The sequence below is a fragment of the Acinonyx jubatus genome, chromosome B1 (genome assembly GCF_027475565.1).
Source record: "Acinonyx jubatus isolate Ajub_Pintada_27869175 chromosome B1, VMU_Ajub_asm_v1.0, whole genome shotgun sequence".
NCBI classification, from domain to species: Eukaryota; Metazoa; Chordata; class Mammalia; order Carnivora; family Felidae; genus Acinonyx; species Acinonyx jubatus.
In genome coordinates this window covers 98,961,328-98,982,490 of record NC_069382.1, presented here as the reverse complement: position 1 = coordinate 98,982,490, position 21,163 = coordinate 98,961,328, and the positions used below count along the sequence as shown (strand labels likewise).

At 36.6% G+C, this 21,163-nt stretch overlaps 1 protein-coding gene across 7 annotated transcripts in view; it reads left to right on the top strand.

The window, feature by feature from the left end:
• The window catches only part of AFG2A (AFG2 AAA ATPase homolog A), a 365,578-nt gene that overhangs the window by 206,107 nt on the left and 138,308 nt on the right, over positions 1 to 21,163 (top strand). The window contains exon 15 of one of the 7 annotated variants that reach the window (XM_053216985.1): positions 8,165 to 20,057. The exons of the other annotated variants lie outside the window; for them this stretch is intronic. Coding sequence (XP_053072960.1) covers positions 8,165 to 8,188 — 24 coding nt within the window. The 3' untranslated portion in view covers positions 8,189 to 20,057. Of the gene's footprint in view, positions 1 to 8,164; positions 20,058 to 21,163 lie in introns of those variants that run through there. 7 annotated transcript variants of the gene reach the window in all.

Genomic DNA, 21,163 nt, shown 5'->3' with positions numbered 1-21,163 from the left:
GTAAAACCTCCGTGTTCATTTTATTTCATTTCTTCAGATGTATGAACAGGTAGTACCCCACTCATGACCTGCTAACACGTATTTTGTAGACTTAGACGGACTGGAAGTCCTGGCTGGGCTCCACAGTCCCTGAGGGAAGGGAGAGCTGTTCCTGTTTGCCAGTGCCAACTCCTGGGACTGATTCATCTAATGGACTGCCCTCTATTATGCAACCCTTGATACATGCAATCCTTAATAGATGAAGAGAGGATAGAGACTCATATCTTGTTTTATACAAAAGTAAAAAGTTTAACTTTTTAGATGTTCAAGCACGCTTATTATAATTGCTCCTCTCTAAGCCTTATCCAATACTTCTAAAGCTCTACCTTTTCCAGAAGGGTATAGCAATCAGAGGAGAGATTTGAGGTCTGCCATGTGTACCTACTTTTTTTATCCTTTCATTTTCAGCCAGATACCCACTCATATTGACTTGTTCTGATCAGGCTTGTTTCCTTATTATTGAAATAATTTACTTTGTTCTTTCTCTATGCAAATTGACCATGATGTACTTCTTATTTAAAAAGCCATCCTCTTTGAGCCCTTATATTTAAAATTCTGAGCCACACTTTAAGAGACTCCTATGTTCTGCTTCCTCTATGACCACTAGTGATCCTTCTAGCTCAAAGTATTTTTCCCCACCTTGATCTGTCTCAGTCCCAACTCTGACTTCACATTTTGGCACTTGTTTTCTACTTTGAGTTCTTCGCTAATTAGTTCATGAGTGTAATTTATTTTCCCCAATAGAAATTCAAACCATTGAAGGGTAGGAAAGTATCTTATTATATTTCTAGTATGCCCCCCATTGTGCCTACGAATGAATGTAGTTTTGTGTGGTAAATATTTGATTAAGATTTATTGAGTTGTTTGAAGTTTTTGGATATTTGTTGAGATTTCTAAGCCAACATTTCATTACTTTGGTTAGTTTATTTGCTTTTGAGAATTTTCTGAGCACTTCTGATTTATTTTCACAATAAGCAACAGTTTGAGGTGTCATGATCCTAGTCACGGGCACCACCCAGACGCCCCTGAAAAAAATTTTCTAAGTGTTCTGATTCCTAGTCCAGTTTTCTTTCTCCTTGATATGATACTGAAGCAAATAACAAATGACACCTCTACTTAATGATTCTGCAATTCTGCATATGTTTTTAATGAAAATAAGAATGTGAAGTTAGAAGGTTCTATAGTCTTAAAAGTCTTGCAATCTCTAAAAAGTCTTGAAAGTTTCCTTTTCATTCAATATATAGACACTTATAACCTCTGATCAACATCTGAGATTTTCATTTTTAGTTGACTTTAGGTTAATTTTATTCTGAGAGTCCTTTTTAAAACAGTACATAGGGGATCACCTGGGTGGCTCAGTCCGTTAAGTGTCTGCCTTTGGCTCAGGTCATGATTTTGCCTTGGTGAGTTCAAGCCCCGCCTTGGGCTCTGTGCTGACAGCTCAGAGCCTGGAGCCTACTTTGGATTCTGCGTCTCCCTCTCTCTCTGCCCCTCCCCTGCTCACTCTCTCAAAAAAAAAAAATAAACATTTTAAAAAAGTACATTGGGCTTTAGAAAAACCATTTTTAGTGTAAAAATAACAAGTTCTATTGATTCAGTTTATATGAAATGTCCAGATAAGGCAAATCTACGGAGATAAATAGTAGATAAGTAATTGCTTGGAGCTGGAGTTGTGGATGTTTAGGAAATTAACTGTAAATAGGCATAAGGCACCTTTCACAGTCAACAAAAATCTTCTAAAACTAGATTATGGTAATGGATGCACAATGTAAATTTAATAGAAATCATTTGGTTGTACACTTAAATTTGGTGAATTTTATGGTCTATAAATTATTTCTCAATAAAGTTGTTAAAAACAACTTATGAGGTTATGTGGTTAAATTTTATTTTATAATAAATTTTCCAGAGTGATAATATTTCCATTATGAAAGACAAAGACGTTGATTCAAATTATTCCATTAGAAAACTAATTATTGCTACTCTTTAATTGGTGTATCAATATATGTACTTCTCATATATTATTTTTATTAATAAACTTATATTGTACTATTTAGTAGAGTTTTCAAAAATAAAACTACTCGTGTGAAAATACAAGAATCTTTTTATTGTTTAATTTTTCTGACCTTTTTATGTCCATGGAATTCAGATGATTTCTCGCTGTTATGTATGATTTTCTACTCTGAAAATAATTATCACTTGCCTTTTCTAATTGAGGTATTTTAACAGAGTTGATTATAAAGTGATTTTTTTCCAAAGGAAATCTTAATTTTTAATATATTTCTAAGATTAAATTTGAAAGATGTTTACATTGGGGGAAAATCTAATTTAGTAAGCTGTAAAGTTTTGACAAGGGAAGATTGAATACTGGCTTAAATATTTGGTCATTTATGCACACTATTCTATTCCCAGGCATAGTAAGTATTTCCCCTGTGTCTGATATCTTTTTGCTTCATACATTTCACTTCCGTTTCTACACTTGTGTTCTTATGTCCAATTGAGCAGTAATGCTGATTTTTTTTTTTTTTTTTTTACTTCACAAATATGTACTTTCAGAACAGGAGAATTCGAAACTGCAAAAGAATTTAAATATCATCCAGTCCAACTTACTAAATAATGCATTCGATACGAGATTCTCAGTGGTTAAAGGAACCTATTTGGATATATAGTTAGCTTAATTTTCAAGGAATATTTACAATAAGCTAGTAGAATTTCCTCATGTAGTCAAGGAAAAGAGACTGATTTTTCAGTTCCTTGAACTTCAGAATTTCATAAATTTATGAATGGTACCATGGTTATGGATGTTACTCTTCTTAGTCAACCTTGCCTAGCTCCATTTGCTCATGGTCCAACTAACACTAATTTCAAATTATAATGCTCTTTACCTGACTCCTTGCACTTTTTATAAGGAGTATACTGTAATAGTAAGAGTTTCTAGATTCACACTCACTTGATTTGAAATGAATGCTCTGCCATTCATTTACTCTGTGACCTTGGACAAGTTATTCTTCTCTCGGTATGGGGTAAAGCAGACAGAAATTAGTAGTTTTTTTCTCTATCCTTTTTAGCCTTTCTCTCTTAATAGATTGAACTCTGGGGCTGTCTCTTAAATGTTAATGGTTTGGTAAAAATAACAAGTTTTTTTTCTATATTTTTATTGATCATTTAATTTTGTGAGAAAAATTTTTAAATGAATTGGCTTTTTTATGACCTTACTCATTAAGCTGTTGAAATCTTAATATCTTTCTTTATAATTTGTTTAAATTCTTTATATAGTTAGGTTATTAATATTTTCTTGAAGGTATTTTCCCAGATAGCTGTTTATATTGGAATTTCATTTGTAATGTTCACTGATGTGTGTAAGCTATCTCTAAAGATTCTTCCTTTGCTTTTAAACTTAGAAGATCTTAGGGTAAGATATTGAAGATAAGATGCGGCTTCTATTGCATTACAAGCTATTAAGCTTTATGTTTTAAAAAAAATCTAAACTCATGTTCTCCTATAAACAATTCATTACCGAAGAAACAGTTTCAGAGGTCCATGTGGAGTCTTCTTAACTGTGATCACAGCTAAACAGAAAATGAGAAAGCAAATTTCAACTAATTATTTACATTTTAGTTTTTATTTCAGATGATACAGTAAATGATGTAATGTACAGCTACCTTTAAAAACGTGTGCAAGATAGGATTGCTAGTATTGAAAATAATTTGTCCAACTAAGGTAATAAGAAATTAACTTTCAAAACCTAGGGTAGTTTTGCAAAATAAAAGTTAAGTTAAATTTTAAAACCTGGCACATTAATGGCATATCAGGCAGTTCTACTAGAAGAAAAGGCAGAGTAGTTCCATTTTCCCCTAAGTGAAGCTTATTTATAAAAAGACAATGATCATAAAGGATTATTAATTGAATACTACTTCAAATGGAGGATAATTATATACAGAATATTTTGGATGTTTATTAAGATAGAAGTCATTTTGGGGTGCCTGGGTGGCTCATCATTTAAGCTTCTGACTCTGGATATTGGTTCAGGTCATGATCTCACAGGTTCCTGAGTTTGAGCCCTGCATCGGGCTCTGTGCTGGCATTGCAGAGCATGCTTGAGATTCTGTCTTTGTCACTCTCTCTCCACCCCTCCCCTGCTTGTGCACTCTCTCTCTCTCTCTGTCACTCAAAACAAATAAATAAACGTAAAAAAATAAGGAAAGAAAGAAGTCATTTAAAATATAATACGCATTATATCCCTTTGTAAGTTGCTTTCTCTAATTTTAAGGGAGAAAGCCAAAAATTCCTTTTGTATATACAATATATATATATATTTTAATTTATGTCTATGGAAAAGGAAAAATTGGTTTTTCCATATACGTGCTCTATTCTGCATATGAGTAGTTGAAGCTAATTGTAGGTGATTGGATTTCCTTTTGTCTCTGGTTATCATGTTTTAGAGTCTTATCTTGTGGCATGATTTATTTTAGAGTAATCCTGCTTGCAGTTAAGTACATCCATTAGCAAGCAGTAAGCCTGGTTAAACAGTGCCTGCCCTCAGTTGGTAAACGTCTACTTGGATAATGAGAATGCTTGAACAATCTAATGGATATAGCAACTGCAGTATTAAATCTGCCATGATGAGACAGAAACTGTCTTGTCAGCTTATAACATTATCAGAGGGTTGCACTTTCAGTGGGGAAGGGAAGAGGACAGACAGTAATAACTTCTTGTTAGAAGTACAATAAGTGAACATTCCTTGAATGACCCCTTGAAAGGTGACATTTTCCATTTTTTGCTTTCAATAATTGCTTTTACAATGAAAATAAAAGGAGAAACCCAGAAGTATGGGTTTATGAAATTCTCATTTATATATTCACATGCTATAAGATTTTAATCAATGAGGAATAAAATTTATATTTAATGCCAATTTATACTGTGCCTGTATTTTAAGTTATTAATCCCTACAATAACCCCATACAAGCAGAGGGAGGATTAGTGATTTGTCAAAGGTCATTCAGCCTTGAACAGGTAGAGCCTGGCCTTGTGTCATGTTCTTTCTGACTGTAAGGCCTAACTCCATTCCTCTAAGTAGATAAGTATGATTGTGAAGTATAATATAAGATAGGCATAGAAAAGGTAACTGCTAGTATAGCGTGGTTTCTGGTTAGTGCCAAATGATTGGAACAGAGAAAAGAGAAACTGCTCTAGACTGGAATAATAAGGGAGAGCTATGTGAGGATACAACTTGAATTGGACTGTGAACTCTCTGGATTATGACTAGAGGTGGGGATCATGATGTCATGGAATGAAGACTAAGAGATTTTTGGAAGATAATTTTAAGTATGTGTTTGAAGATAAAAGGGAGGATGGTCTCTGGGTTATGTAAGGGTACCATCTCAGTTATTGGTGTCTTGGTATCTACCACAGTGCCTAACACCTAGGTAGGTACTTAACAAAATTTAAATGGTTCTTAAAAGTTTTGTTGAATTGAAAATATTTGAGATAAGAGAAACATAAGTCGAGAATGTATAGTCTTGCAGTATTATAGGTAGCAGAATCAATAGTGCTTGTTTACAAGTTTGTTAGCCTGATATGGGGGTAAAGGGGGAATGGTGAGGAAGAAGACAGTGAGGACAGATCAGCTTTTCCTCCAATTTAGAATAATAGGTCTGAAAAAGGAGGAATTTTGAGGTCATCAGCAACCTCAGTGAGAGTTAACACCTGATACCGTCAGTCAACTTTGAAGGAAGGAGACATTCTTGAAACTTTAAGGGGAATAAAAAGGATTTGGATTAGCCAATAAGGCAAGGGCAAATGGGTTCGTAAAAGAATAGCCCAATAACAAGCAGCAAAGATGAAGTTGAAATTTAAGAACTAAGTTTGGATTATGTTTATTCGACAAGGTTTTTCTGTTTTCTTCTCAGAAATCAGAGGTGTACTGCAGAGCAAATAGTTCTGCCTTAATATTTACCATTCCAAATCTAACATATGTAATCATATCAGGTTCCAGCTATTTCAGGTCATGGGATCTGGCTGCAAACGTATCCCTAGGTCTTTGTGCAGGGTTGAAACAGTGTGTAGGCACATATTAAAAATACTCATCCTAAACAGTTTCTCTCAAGAATGCTTAGAAAAGCTTTCAATCACACAGTTCAAGTAGCAGAGCTGGAAAAACAATTTGGTGGGGAAATTGTGTTCATTTTGTCACTTCTGATGATTGTAGTATTTCTAGTAGTTATGATGTAGAGTTCTGTCCTTCCCATCATCTAATTATAATGTGCAAGGACTGATTGCATGTGCTCTTTGACTATAGTCCTTGGCACTAATAACCCTAAACAAAGCTGCAGGCACTAATTACCTCCTTTTCCTAATCTGAATTTTGATGTGCTTTTGAACAAGTAAGTCATTTAGTGTTCTAAGAGGGCTTCCCTCATCATTTGGAGAGGTACTGACTTCCCTTGAATTCAGGGAACTAGATTTTGAATTATTTTTTTGGAGGAGTTTGTGATAATTTTATAGCAGCACAGACAAATCAGTGTGCCTTTATCTGTTTTTATATATCCAAATTATGGCCGCCTGGGTGGTTCAGTTGGTTACGCATCCGACCTCAACTCAGGTCATAATTTCACAGTTCATGGGTTTGAGCCCCGCGTCGGGCTCTGTGCTGACAGCTCAGAGTCTAGAGCCTACTTAGGATTCTGTGTCTCCCTCTCTCTCTGCCCCTCCCCCATTCCCTCTCTCTCTCTCTCTCTCTCTCTCTCTCTCTCTCTCTCAAAAGTAAACAAAACAAAACAAACGTTATATATCCAAACTAGCATTGTCTGCATGTATAGAGAAGATAATTGTAAAAGTTGACTTTAAGACATGCTTGTGTGTGTGTGTGTGTGTGTGTGTGTGTGTGTTGATAACATAAAGAGGACTCATTTTGTCTCCTGATTGTCACATTCCATCTAACTAATCAATAATGTGATCTTTTATCTCTTTTTGAGGTGCTATTACCTGAGTTTCTTATGGTAATACTAAGAGGATAGAATAAAAAATTGACTGGGTGTATGTCAACTGAAAAGAAGGTGATTCCCTGAATTGCTGAGCACATTTGAAAATGACAAGGCAGAGTCTGTTTATTCCTTTTTGGCTAAAGAACCAGCCAACACTTTGACAGATGACATTTCAGTGAGTCAGAATTATTAGCTTGAAGCACAGAACTATTGTTTTCTCCAAAGTCTTGGCCAAGAGAATATGGTCTCAGATGAAAATAAAGATAATTTAGTTTGTGATTTTTCTTCTTTTTTAAAAATTCAATTCTCTTAAAATTTTTTCTCCTTTTTAAAAATTATTACTAGTTATGTGACTTGGACAACCCTTTCTGCTTTAATTTCTTTAACTTTAAAATGGGGTTATTAACCTACCTATTTAACAGGGCCATTGTAAAGATTAAATGAGACCATATTTGTAGAATGATTGGAATGACCAGAATAGTGCCTGGTGGTTACTCAGTGAATATTAACTATTGTTTTCATTTAAATGAGTTTGGCTTCAACCACAGTAGCAGGGATAATATTCCAGTTTGGCCCTTAACCAGCTATGTGACCTTAGGAAATTTACTTACCCTCTTTTTACCTCAGTTTCCACATCTGTAACATTACAAAGTAATCTCGATGTCTACCATATTAGATTTTTGTGAAAATTTAATGAGTTAATGCATATTAAAGTGCTTAGAAAAACCTGATACATAGTAAGTCCATTATTATAATTATTTTCAACATTATCACTGTTTTTATTAGGGCACAATTTTTAACAGTGCAAAAAAGTAAATGTACATTGTTCTGCATAATGGCCAAGTAGGAAAATAAAAAAAGATAAGGTAAAATCTCAAGACAGAAGGGACAAGATAAGGCGGCAGACTGATAGGAAAGGCCAGGAGAATAAGTACTACAGAAGCAGACAGTGTAAAACAAAAACACCCAAGAAGAGAGAAAGGATAAGATAGGAAAGTTCCAGGAAGCTCTTCCTACTGCTAAAATTCATTTATACAAACATTCACACACAAAATAAAATCCTAGACTGGATTACATGCTCTTATAAGCTATCTCCCAACACTTAATAGAATTTCCTTTACACTGTGTTTATTCTATTTTCTTAGGTAATTGACTATCTTTGGCATTAGATTGCAAACTCTTTGAAGACAGGAAACACCATATGTCTTGGAATGTCTTTGGAATCATAGTATCTTGCCCATAGAAGGCACTCAGTAAATATTAAAGGTCAAAAATAGGGCTTTGCAATACCAATTTGTATTTTTCTTTGAATTTTTTCCTAATATTTCCCATAAATATGCCTTGAATATAAAATATATGTATATGTGTGTATGTACCTTTACTATATGTAATATTTTTGTTTCTAAATTTTTATTTTCTTTTTAATTTGGAAGTCTCAATTCTTACTAAAATTAAATACCTATACTATTGACATAATCATGCACACCACACTTTATATCATATGTTAACTTTTCTATTATTTCTTTTCTTTTGGAGTCTATTGTTCTTTTTGTTTGTAAAACAGCATACTGGTGCTGCAACCAGTGGCTTTTTGCCATATGCATTCTTAGTAGTTCTTGGAACATTTGGTTTAGGAAGTAGGATAATTAATGTATAAACATTATGTGGCAGAACTACTCTAATTAGTGCCTTTTGGCGTGGGTTGAGTGATAAACAAAGTAAGATGCACATCAGCATTCATCCTAACAGTGTATAAAACTCCTGTTACAGCCCTCTGGGACAGCATAGACCAGCTATATTCAATAGTATAGTATTTGAGCACATGAGAAAAGGTTCCATCATGTCAATTTAATAGTCTCTGTTGAATAAATTTGCTAACTGTGCAGACTTTCCTTAGTCTTAATTATTTGGAAATCTAAAACTTAGCCATCAAAGTGTATCCCTAATAACTCTTCACGTCTTTGGTGAAACGTTCTCTCTTGAATCTATACCTGAACCTATTTCTTTATGTTCCTGTAATCTACTACTTAAAAAGAAGAGCATTGATTTTAAACTATCAGAATGAAACAGATTAAAAAGCCAGGTTCAGAGGCAAAAATTTTCACCTTATGGCATCTTCAGCAAATTTTCTTTGGTTGAATTTACTGTTTAAGTCCCTTACTGCTTAATAGCACTACTTATTTTTGAAGTATAAAAGCTCAGAAGATTTTTCCCTTTAGATGTTATCCTGTCATTCCACATTATTCAAGCTGGTATCCACATACGGACAGATGATTTTTTTACAGAGAGTAAGAACAGAACTTTTTGCTAGACAGCTCATTTTTTAGAGGCACTTTGAGCTTAAAATTAGGGCCAGGGTATATAGTCTAGGTATCAGTTCTTAAGAATCTCATTTGTACTCAGAATGTTTGTTGTTGAAAGCTTCTTTGTGATTAATTTCCTTTAATAAATAACTGCTGAAAACAAAAAGCAAATATTTCTTAAAAAGTAGAAAACTTAATAGAATATTTGTCAAATAAATAGAAATCAAAATTATTACACTGAAATAAACATTTGTATAAACAGACATACCTCCCCAAATTGAATAAGCTTGCAAGATACTTCTACTGAACTTTCAGGAGATACAGCTCCTGTCTCATGCAGATATTAAAAACAAACAAACAAACAAAAAAAAAAAAAAAAAAAAAAAAAACAAAAAAAGAGAGAGAGAGAGAGAGAGAGCCAGAAAGAAAAAAAAGTTGGGTTGAGGAAATCCTTTCTGGCTAATTTTTCAAGACTTGTACAATCTTAATTCCAAAAGAATAGTACAACAAAAGAGAATTATAGGTCAGTCTTTTACAGTGACAAGTGTGAAAATTCTAAGTGAAACATTAGCTAACTAAATCCAACAAATTTTTTAAAAATACAGTATTTATCTCTGAATGGCAACGATGGTTTAACACAAGAAAATGAAATTTGTATTAGTGAAAATACATAAGAGACCAAAAAATTATATAATTATCTAAAAAAAGGTTTTAAAAATATTTGATAAAATTTAACTCTAATTTGTGATTAGTATTCATAAGTCCAGAAATCTGGGGATAGAAGGAAACTACAAATTGATAAAAGTTAAATACTAAAACCTATATAGCAAACATCCAAATTGAAACTGTGAACAAGTTTTAGACAGTTATACCCAAGACTGGTGATATTCTTGAGATAGATCTGGCTAATCCAACAAGGGAAAAAAAATGAAATAAAGATGGACAGAGAGGAAAGAGGGGAGAAAAGAGAAAAATATGTCTTTATTTGGAAATTATACGATGTCTACATAGACAACCCATTAGAACTAGCAAAACTATATACTTTCAAAAATAAAGAGTTTTGTTTTTCATGTTAGCAGTAACTACAGTTCAAAATTCACAATAGTTAGAAAAATTATAATGCATTTAGGTATTAACCTTAAAAAATACATAACAGCTTTATAAAACAGACTGTAAAAATGTACTAAAGAACATAAATGAAGCCTTGCATAAATGAAGAGCTATAAAATGTTCATTGATGAGGCATACAACAACATAAAGATGTCAAGTCTCACCATATGCAATTCCAGTTAAAATTTTAATAGTATTTTTGGGGTGGGGGGAGACCCAAACTGACTGTGATAAAAGAATAAAAATCCACAAATAGCTAAGTCTATTTTGAGATATATCTGGAAGAAGAATGATATTTTGACCAGATTTTAATTCATATTAATAAAAGCAGTTTAGAACTGGCACAGAAGCAGTCAGACTGATGAAACAGAGGTTGAGTGCTCAGAAACAGACCCAAAGTGGGGAAGAGGTATGTTGCTTTGTAGGTTCTTGGAAAGACCTGTTTACTAGATGAAATAACTGAACGTGGACCCCTCCCTTAGATCACACACTATATGAACTCCAGAGAGAACAAAGACCTAAAAGTGACAGGTAAAACTGTAGAGCCAATGAAAGACAATGTTAGAGAAGATCTTTGTGACCTTGGTATGTGGAAGAACTTTACTCCCAAAGTACAAACTATCAGGGATAAATTGGTAGCTTTACAATGTCAAAACTAAGGATTTCTGTCCAGTGAATTCTAGCATAAAACAAACAACATGACAGTGACATATTAGAAGCAGATATCTGCAACATCAAAACTGAAAAGAGATAAACATGTGGACTATATGAGAAATGCTTACAAATTCAACAATAAGAAAGGGAAATCAATATATTTTAAAAAGCAAAGGTTATTGCTTAACACTTCATGGAAGGAGGCTCCTGAATGGCCAGGTGTATAAAGAGAGATGTAGAACCTTTTAAGTAATTAGAGAAGTCCTAATAAAAATAACACATCACACCCATCTAACTGGAAAGAAGTTTTTGAAAAATAAGTAGATAAATCAAAATGTAGGTGAAGATTTGGGGTAATTGGAACAGTTAAGTACTATTGGTGGAAATCTAGACTGATGTAGATGGTTTGAAGAGCAATCTCAAAATCCTTAGTAACAGTACGGGTATGACTCAGGGCACCTAGGTGGCTTAGTCGGTTGAGCGTTGACTTTGGCTCTGGTCATCATCTCATGGCTCATGAGTTCAAGCCCTACATCAGGCTTACTACTGTCAGCACAGAACCCACTTTGGATCCTCTGTCCCCTCTCTTTCTGCCCCTCCCCTATTCACGCTTGCACGCGTGCTCTCTCTCTCTCTCTCTCTCTCAAAAATAAAATAAACATTAAAAAAAAAAAAAAAGTAAGGGTATGACCTGTCACTCAGTTGTCTCATATCTGTGGACATACTACAGTGAAACCAGCTCAGGTCTATAGTGGGGTATATTCCAGAATGTTTACCTCAGTTTCTGGTAGAGTTGAAGACAAAGTATCACAAGGGGAATGGTTAAGTATGTTATGGGTGCATCCTATAGAATACTCTGTAGCAGTCAGAAACAATAAAATAACTGTGTTGGCAATGCCCTCCCACCAGAGACCCTTGGGAACATACATCTGTAGTGGAACAAATTGGGTTTATTACTTGTAGGGAGTTGGTAACGCACTCTGTGGGGAACTGTGGGACATCTCAGCAAGAGGATGTTGGGAAGCATTTACAAGATCTGAACTTGTGTTAGATGATTGGTGAGAGGTTAAAGGTGGGACTTGGCTTTGTCTTGGATACTGTCAGAAAACAGAAGTAATCTTCTGATTGGTTTATCTTAATTAAATCTTATCTATAAGGCAGGAAGAATAGAATGAGGCAAAGCTGTAATTGGCAGAGAAGCAGCTAGCCAGGATAGGGAATTTTTTCTGTTGTTTCTGTGGCTTGCATAATGGTTATATTTTGTCTGTGTTCATACATGGTTATGCAGTGGTCTTATGTTTGTCTTGATTCATTATGATCACAGAGTGGCCTTTTCTGATGTTGATGTTCTGTCAAATGGCTTATGTTCAGCTCATTCCTGATGGGATGACCAAAGGAGTGTCAGACCAGATTATAATAGAATGAAGGTCTTGCTGATAATACCAAGCCAACTCCTTGATGTGCTTTTCTCTTTCACAGTGCTACAGTAACACAAAGATAACTTCAAAACATGTAGATTATTATTTTTTTAAAAAGTGATAGATTATTAAAAAGGGCTGACAACAAAATTATTTATGTAAATTAAACATACAAATAAAATGCTATGTATTATTCAAGGATGAATATACATACAAGGCCCTATACCAAATGCATAGCTTTTCATCTTTAGTGAGCGTGGAGGAAAGGGGCCAGTAGCCAAATAGTGGGTCTAAAAGGAAATATTAAATAAGAGAGGAGCCTCATGATAGTGTGTTATCAATAGAAGAAGATTATAATAATTCAGTCTCAGCATGTGAAATCCAAACACCAGTCTCTCCACCAGCAGAAATGTAGTAAGGGAAAGAGTGGGATCCTGTGGCCCAAATTCGTATTTGAATTTACTTCCATTGCCATGTGGCAGGTAGGGAAAGAGGAATGCTTTGTCTTCTTTAAGCATTTCCAAAATCTCTTTCATTTCCCCCATCAGGAATGAGCTACTGTAATGATAGCATGTTGATGCTAGTTGAAATAAAACATGCTCCCCAGCATCAAATGAAAGCATTAGTATTTTATGTGGGAACCTGATTCAACTTTAAACATACCCAAAAGCTTTGGAATTAAAAACAACAACAAAAACAAAAATCTCGCTTCATATTAGCTGCAGAGAAAGCTAGTTTATTATGTCTTAGGTAAAAGATTTCTTCGGAAACCTTAAAATTAGTATCTGTTAGTATCTTAAGATTGCTTTTTAACTAGAAAAGAGCTTGTGATTTTAAGAAGCAAAGAGACTTACTATCTCCCATTCCCACCCCTGGCCTTTTTGTGGGAGATTCTTTAAAAGCAAGTGTTGCTTGTATCTTGAGTGAATTTCCTTCAACTTCCGTAATAAATATTTAAAAGTAGTATTATAAGTAGTAAGAACAAAGATGCTTTCATTTAGGAAGGGAAACTCAGCTTTCATTGTAGCCCATTTCTGCTCAATTCTAAAGTGAACATGTAGGTGTGTCTCCTGAGGTTCTTGTTACACTTTACTTTGCCCTTTCCAGTGTTTCCACCATGTTGGCCCATGTTCTCAAGATAAGCATGTTCTCAAGATAAGCTAATGCACCTATGAAGGGCACGCTCCTCCCTGTCGTGTCTTACTGTTAGTTCTTATTCTTCATTGGCTGTGTTTTGGAACATGTGTCTTGGTGTTATTTTTGAAACATTCGTTCTCTTAATGTATATCATTTTGTAGTCAGGCGGGAGCGAAGTATACTATGATAGTTCTTTTTTTCTTAACTTTTTATTTAAATTCCAATTAGTCAACATACAGGGTAATAGTAGTTTCAGTTGTACAATGTAGTGATTCAACATCTCCTTACAACACCTGGTGCTCCCCACAGGTGCACTCCTTAATCCTCATCACCTATTTAACCCATCCCTCCACCTACACCCCCCCCCCCCCCGCACTGATAACCATCAGTTTGTTCTCTGTAGTTGAGTCTGTTTCTTGGTTTGCCAAGAAATCATATGGTATTTGTCTTTCTCTTGCTGACTTATTTCACTTAGCAGAATACTCTAGTTCCATCCACGTCATTGAAAATGGCAAGAGTTCATGCTTTTCTATGGCTAATATTCGTGTGTGTGTGTGTGTGTGTGTGTGTGTGTGTGTAAATACACACACATGTACATACCACTTCTTTGTCCATTCATGTATCAGTGGATACTTGGGCTGTTTCCATAATTTGGCTATTAGAGATAATGCTGGTATAAATATTGGTGTGCATATATCCCTTTGAATTAGTATTTTTGTACTCCTTGGGTAAATACCTAGTAGTGCGACTGCTGGATCATAGGGTAGTTGTATTTTTAATGTTTTGAGGAACCTCCATACTGTCTTCTACAGTGGCTGCACAAGTTTGCATTCCCACAACAGTGCAAGAGGGTTCCCCTTTCTCCACATCCTTGCCAACACTTGTTGTTTCTTGTGTTGTTGATTTTAGCCATTCTTACAGGTGTGATAGATATCTCATTGTAGATTTGATTTACACTTCTCTGATAATGAGTGATATTGACCATCTTTTCATGTGTCTGCTGGCCATCTGTATGTCTTCTTTGGAAAAATGTCTTCTTCCAATATTATGATAGTTCTTATGTCATCAAATCTTGTTTAATCATTTCTATAGTTATTTGCACCTTCATTAACATTATAGGAACAAATATAGAATTTAGTCTATAAACATTCAAAACGCTAAAATTAGTTTTGAAGAATAATTACCCTTTTTTTTAATATGAAATTTATTGTCAAATTGGTTTCCATATAACACCCAGTGCTCATCCCAACAGGTGCCCTCCTCAATGCCCATCACCCACTTTCCACTCCCTCCCACCCCCCCATCAACCCTCAGTTTATTTTCAGTATTGAAGAGTCTCTTATGGTTTGCCTCCTTCCCTCTCTATGACTTTTTTTTCCCCCTTCTCCTCCCCCCTGGTCTTCTGTTGAGTTTCTCAGAATCCACATATGAGTGAAAACATATGGTATCTGTCTTTCTCTGCCTGACTTATTTCACTTGGCATAACACTCTCCAGTTCCAACCACATTGCTACAAAAGGCCAGATTTCATTCTTTCTCATTGCCATGTAGTATTCCATTGTATACATAAACCACAACTTCTTTATCCGTCAGTTGATGGACATTTAGGCTCTTTCCATAATTTGGCTATTGTTGAAAGTGCTGCTATAAACATTGGGGTACAAGTGCCCCTGTGTATCAGCAGTCCTGTATCCCCTGGGTAAATTCCAAGCAGTGCTATTGCTGGGTCATAGGGTAGATCTATTTTTAATTTTTTTGAGGAACTTCCACACTGTTTTCCAGAGCAGATGCACCAATTTTCATTCCCATCAACAGTGCAAGAGGGTTCCCGTTTCTCCACATCCTTGCCAGCATCTGTAGTCTCCTGATTTCTTCATTTTAGCTACTCTGACTGGCATGAGGTGGTATCTGAGTGTGGTTTTGATTTGTATTTCCTTGATGAGGAGTGACATTGAGCATCTTTTCATGTGCCTGTTGGCCACCTGGATGTCTTCTTTAGAGAAGTGTCTATTCATGTCTTCTGCCCATTTCTTCACTGGATTATTTGTTATTTACATGTGGAGTTTGGTGGGTTCTTTATAGATTTTGGATACTAGCCCTTTATCTAATATGTCATTTGCAAATATGTTTTCCCATTCCATCGGTTGCCTTTTAGTTTTGTTGATTATTTCCTTTGCAGTGCAGAAGCTTTTTATCTTCATGAGGTCCCAGTAGTTCATTTTTGCTTTTAATTCCCTTGCCTTTGGAGATGTGTAAAGTAAAAAAATGCTGCGGCTGAAGTCAGAGAGGTTTTTTCCTGCTTTCTCCTCTAGGGTTTTGATGGTTTCCTGTCTCACATTCAGGTCCTTCATCCATTTTGAGTTTATTTTTGTGAATAGTGTAAGAAAGTGATCTAGTTTCATTCTTCTGCATGTTGCTGTCCAGTTCTCTCAGCACCATTTGTTAAAGAGACTGTCTTTTTTCCATTGGATATTCTTTCCTGCTTTGTCAAAGATTAGTTGGCCATACATTTGTGGGTCCAATTCTGGAGTCTCTATTCTATTCCATTGGTCTGTTTGTCTGTTTTTGTGCCAATACCATGCTGTCTTGATGATTACAGCTTTGTAGTAGAGGCTAAAGTCTGGGATTGTGATGGCTCCTGCTTTGGTCTTCTTCTTCAATATTACTTTGGCTATTCGGGGTGTTTTGTGGTTCCATACAAATTTTAGGATTGCTTGTTCTAGCTTCGAGAAGAATGCTGGTGCAATTTTTATTGGGATTGTATTGACTGTGTAGATAGCTTTGGGTAGTATTGACATTTTAACAGTATTAATTCCTCCAATCCATGAGCACGGGATGTTTTTCCATTTCTTTATATCTTCATAAGCTTTCTATAGTTTTCAGCATACACATCTTTTACATCTTTGGTTAGGTTTATTCCTAGGTATTTTATGCTTCTTAGTGCAGTTGTGAATGGGATCAGTTTCTTTATTTGTCTTTCTGTTGCTTCATTATTAGTGTATAAGAATGCAACTGATTTCTGTACATTAATTTTGTATCCTGCGACTTTGCTGAATTCATGTATCAGTTCTAGCAGACTTTTGGTGGAGTCTGTCTGGTTTTCCATGTATAATATCATCTCATCTGCAAAAAAGTGAAAACTTGACTTCATCTTTGCCAATTTTGATGCCTTTGATTTCCTTTTGTCGTCTGATTGCTGATGCTAGAACTTCCAACACTATGTTAAACAGCAGCGGTGAGAGTGGACATCCCTGTCGTGTTCCTGATCTCAGGGGGAAAGCTCTCAGGTTTTCCCCCATTGAGGATGATATTAGCTGTGGGCTTTTCATAAATGCTTTTATGATCTTTAAGTATGTTCCTTCTATCCCGACTTTCTCGAGGGTTTTTATTAACAAAGGATGCTGAATTTTGTCAAATGGTTTTTCTGCATCGATTCACAGGATCACATGGTTCTTTTCTTTTATTAATGTGATGTATCACGTTGATTGATTTGTGAATGTTGAACCAGCCCTACACCCCAGGAATGAATCCCACTTGATCATGGTGAATCATTCTTTTTATATGCTGTTAATTCAATTTGCTAGTATCTTGTTGAGAATTTTTGCATCCATATTCATCAGGGATATTGGCCTGTAGTTCTCTTTTTTCTGCTGGGTCTCTGTCTGGTTTGGCAATCAAAGTAATGCTGTTTTCATAGAATGAGTCTGGGAGTTTTCCTTCCCTTTCTATTTTTTGGAACAGCTTGAGAAGGATAGGTATTATCTCTGCTTTAAATGTCTGGTAGAACTCCCCTGGGAAGCCATCTGGTCCTGGACTCTTATTTGTTGGGAGATTTTTGATAACTGATTCAATTTCTTCACTGGTTATGGGTCTGTTCAAGTTTTCTATTTCTTCCTGTTTGAGTTTTAGAAGTGTGTGGATGCTTAGGAATTTGTCCATTTCTTCCAGGTTGTCCAGTTTGTTGGCATATAATTTTTCATAGTATTCCCTGATAATTGCTTGTATTTCTGAGGGATTGGTTGTAATAATTCCATTTTCATTCATGATTTTATCTATTTGGGTCCTCTCCCTTTTCTTTTTGAGAAGCCTGGCTAGAGGTTTATCAATTTTGTGTATTTTTTCAAAAAACCACCTCTTGGTTTCATTGGTCTGCTCTACTGTTTTCTTTTTAGATTATTGTTTATTTCTGCTTTGATCTTTATTATTTCTCTTCTTCTGCTGGGTTTGGGTGTCTTTGCTGTTCTGCTTCTATTTCCTTTAGGTGTGCTGCTAGATTTTGTATTTGGGATTTTTCTCGTTTCTTGAGATAGGCCTGGATTGCAATGTATTTTCCTCTCAAGACTGCCTTCACTGCTTCCCAAAGCGTTTGGATTGTTGTATTTTCATTTTCATTTGTTTCCGTATATCTTTTAATTTCTTCTCGAATTGCCTGGTTGACCCATTCATTCTTTAGTAGGGTGTTCTTTAACCTCCATGCTTTTGGAGGTTTTCCAGACTTTATCCTGTGGTTGATTTCAAGTTTCATAGCATTGTGGTCTGAAAGTGTGCATGGTATGATCTCAATTCTTTTATACTTATTTAGGGCTGTTTTGTGACCCAGTATGTGATCTATCTTAGAGAATGTTTCATGTGCACTTGAGAAGAAAGTATATTCTGTTGCTTTGTGATGCAGAGTTCTAGTCCATCTGATCCAATATATCATTCAGGGCCCTTGTTTCTTTATTTATTCTCTGTCTAGATGTTCTATCCATTGCTATATTAAAGTCTCCTGCAGTTACCACATTCTTATCAATAAGGTTGCTTATGTTTCTGATAAATCATTTTATATATTTGAGGGCTCCCATATTTGGTGCATAGATATTTATAACTGTTAGCTCTTTCTGATGGATAGACCCTGTCATTATTATATAATGCCCTTCTTCATCTCTTGTTACAGCCTTTAATTTAAAGTCTAGTTTGTCTGATATAAGTATGGCTACTCCAGCTTTCTTTTGACTTCCAGTAGCACGATAGATAGTTCTCCATCCCCTTACTTTCAATCTGAAGGTGTCCTCAGGTCTAAAATGAGTCTCTTGTAAACACCAAATAGATAGGTCTTGTTTTTTTATCCATTCTTATACCCTATTCTTTTGATTGGAGCATTTAGTCCATTTACATTCAGTGTTATTATTGAAAGATATGGATTTAGAGTCATTGTGATATCTGTAGGTTTCATGCTTGTAGTGGTGTCTCTAGTACTTTGTGGTCCTTGCCACATTTCACTCCCAGAGTCCCCCTTAGGATCTCTTGTAGGGCTGGTTTAGTGGTCATGAATTCCTTCAGTTTTTGTTTGTTTGGGAAAACCTTTATCTCTCCTTCTATTCTGAATGACAGACTTGCTGGGTAAAGGATTCTTGGCTGCATATTTTTTTCTGTTTATCACATTGAAGATTCCCTGCCATTCCTTTCTGGCCTGCCAAGTTTCAGTAGATAGGTCTGCTACTACCCTTATGTGTCTAACCCTTATGTTAGGGCCCGTTTATCCCTAGCTGCTTTCAGAATTCTCTCTGTATTTTGCCAGTTTCACTGTGATATGTCATGCAGAAGATCAATTCAAGTTACGTCTGAAGGGAGTTCTCTGTGCCTCTTGGATTTCAATGCCTGTTTTCCTTCCCCAGATCAGGGAAGTTCTCTGCTATGATTTAAGTACACCTTAAGCCCCTTTCTCTCTCTCTTCTTTTTCTGGAATTCCTTATGTGTTTTGAAAGCTTGTGTGCTCTGCATCTGTGAGCGCTGCTATATTCAAAGAGGGTCATACACTGTCTAGGGCCTGGCCCTTCAGGAGATGTTTTTTCGGGGATTGTTACTTGCTCTCTGTTGTTGTAACTGGTTATTTTATTACCCTACTCGTATTAATATTTTGGACCCTCCACAAGGTGTGCTTTGATTTGTTCCTTGGAGTAGCCCTGGAAAGGAAAACAGACAAACAGGAGACAAAAGCATGCAAACACACAAATAACAGAAACAAACAAATAAACAAAAATAAAAACCTAAAGACTAAAACAAAAAACCCCAAAACACCAACTACAAGTAAAGAAGAGGGTGGAGGTGGTGCTGATGGAAGAGCACATACAAAGAGAGAATTGACAGGAGCAGGGGCGGGGGTGAAGAAAAAATAAACACTGACTAGGCAGAGAGACTAAAAGGCTTAATCCAGAGAGAGAGAGAAAGGAAAATAAAGAAGGAGGCGGGGAAAACGAAATGAAGATAAAATTACCCAGACAGAGAAACTCTATGGCTTGATTATTCCAGAGAGAGAGAAAAGAGTGTATAGAAGGAGGTGTAGAACATGTATCAAGACAATGGATTAAATATGCCTGTTTAGACAGACCAATAACCAGAGTAACCAGCCTAGGGGAGGGAAGAGATAAGGAGGAGAAATGGTGGGGGGGTGGGGTGGGGGGGCGGAGAATATATCTATATATCCAGAATTGACCTAGAGTTAATCCAGGCAATGCTACATGGCTTGTCAGGAGTAGCTGTCAGCAGGGTCTGTGCTGCTATGGTGGATATGCAGCTACCCAGTGCAAAGGGAGGTAGTTTGGCGTTTTTTGGATCCACCTGCACTATGGGCCTGGGAGTGATCCCTGAGGCCCCGCCTTGGTGGGGTGGGGGGAGAGGGCTAGGGGGAATGGTGATCTCCCAGTCTCTTCTCCACGGAACCGGACCCAGTGGACTCAGTTTGAGTCGTGCTCACTGTGCTGTGTGCACAGACGGGGCAGTCCTTCTCTCTCTGCCAACTCCCCTGACCCTGCACTTGGCTAGGATTCAAAGTGTCCCTCCGTGGGCTCTGGTGCTGGGGAAGCGTCTCTCAGTGCAGTGGTATGTGGTCCCAGCTGGCTTTATGCCACTGTACTTCAGGGAGGACTGCCTTCTCCTGCTGTGGACTGAGCCGCTGCCCTCTCCACCATGAGCCCCCGGGGTGGCAGATGCAGGCAGCCTTTGTCTTTTCCCATAGCATTCCAGGGCCTTTTCCTCCTGCAGACTGAGCCCCCGGCCCGCCCAGCCACTGTGCCTGGGGTTGGGGGGTGCGGGTGGCGGAAGAAAGCCCTGCAGTTAGAGGGGGTGTGGGGGTGCTCCAATCGAAAGAAAGCCTTGCAGTTAGAGATTGGATCCCTCTCAGTCCCTCTCAGTCTCAGTCCAAGGTCTTTCTTCTGTCCAGATACGGTCCTGCACTTTCCTAGCTACTCTTTCTCTTCTTTGTCTCTCAGCTGAAGGGGGCCCCTCCCCTCCCTGCCCAGACAACCTTTTTTAATCTCCCCCAGTTCTCAGTTACCCACCTATCTTTTTTCCAGCTTTCCCATTTTCTTCCTACTAGATTCAGTCTCTTTTCCTCCCAGGTTCTGGTGTTCAAAGTCCTTTGGCTTCTACACTTCTTTGTTTGAGAGACGCAGGAAGTATGGATTCCCCCTACTTCTCCACCATGTTGGCCCTTCCTCTCTCTGTATTTTATAAGACCTCTGTTTTCTTGGGAGAAACCACAT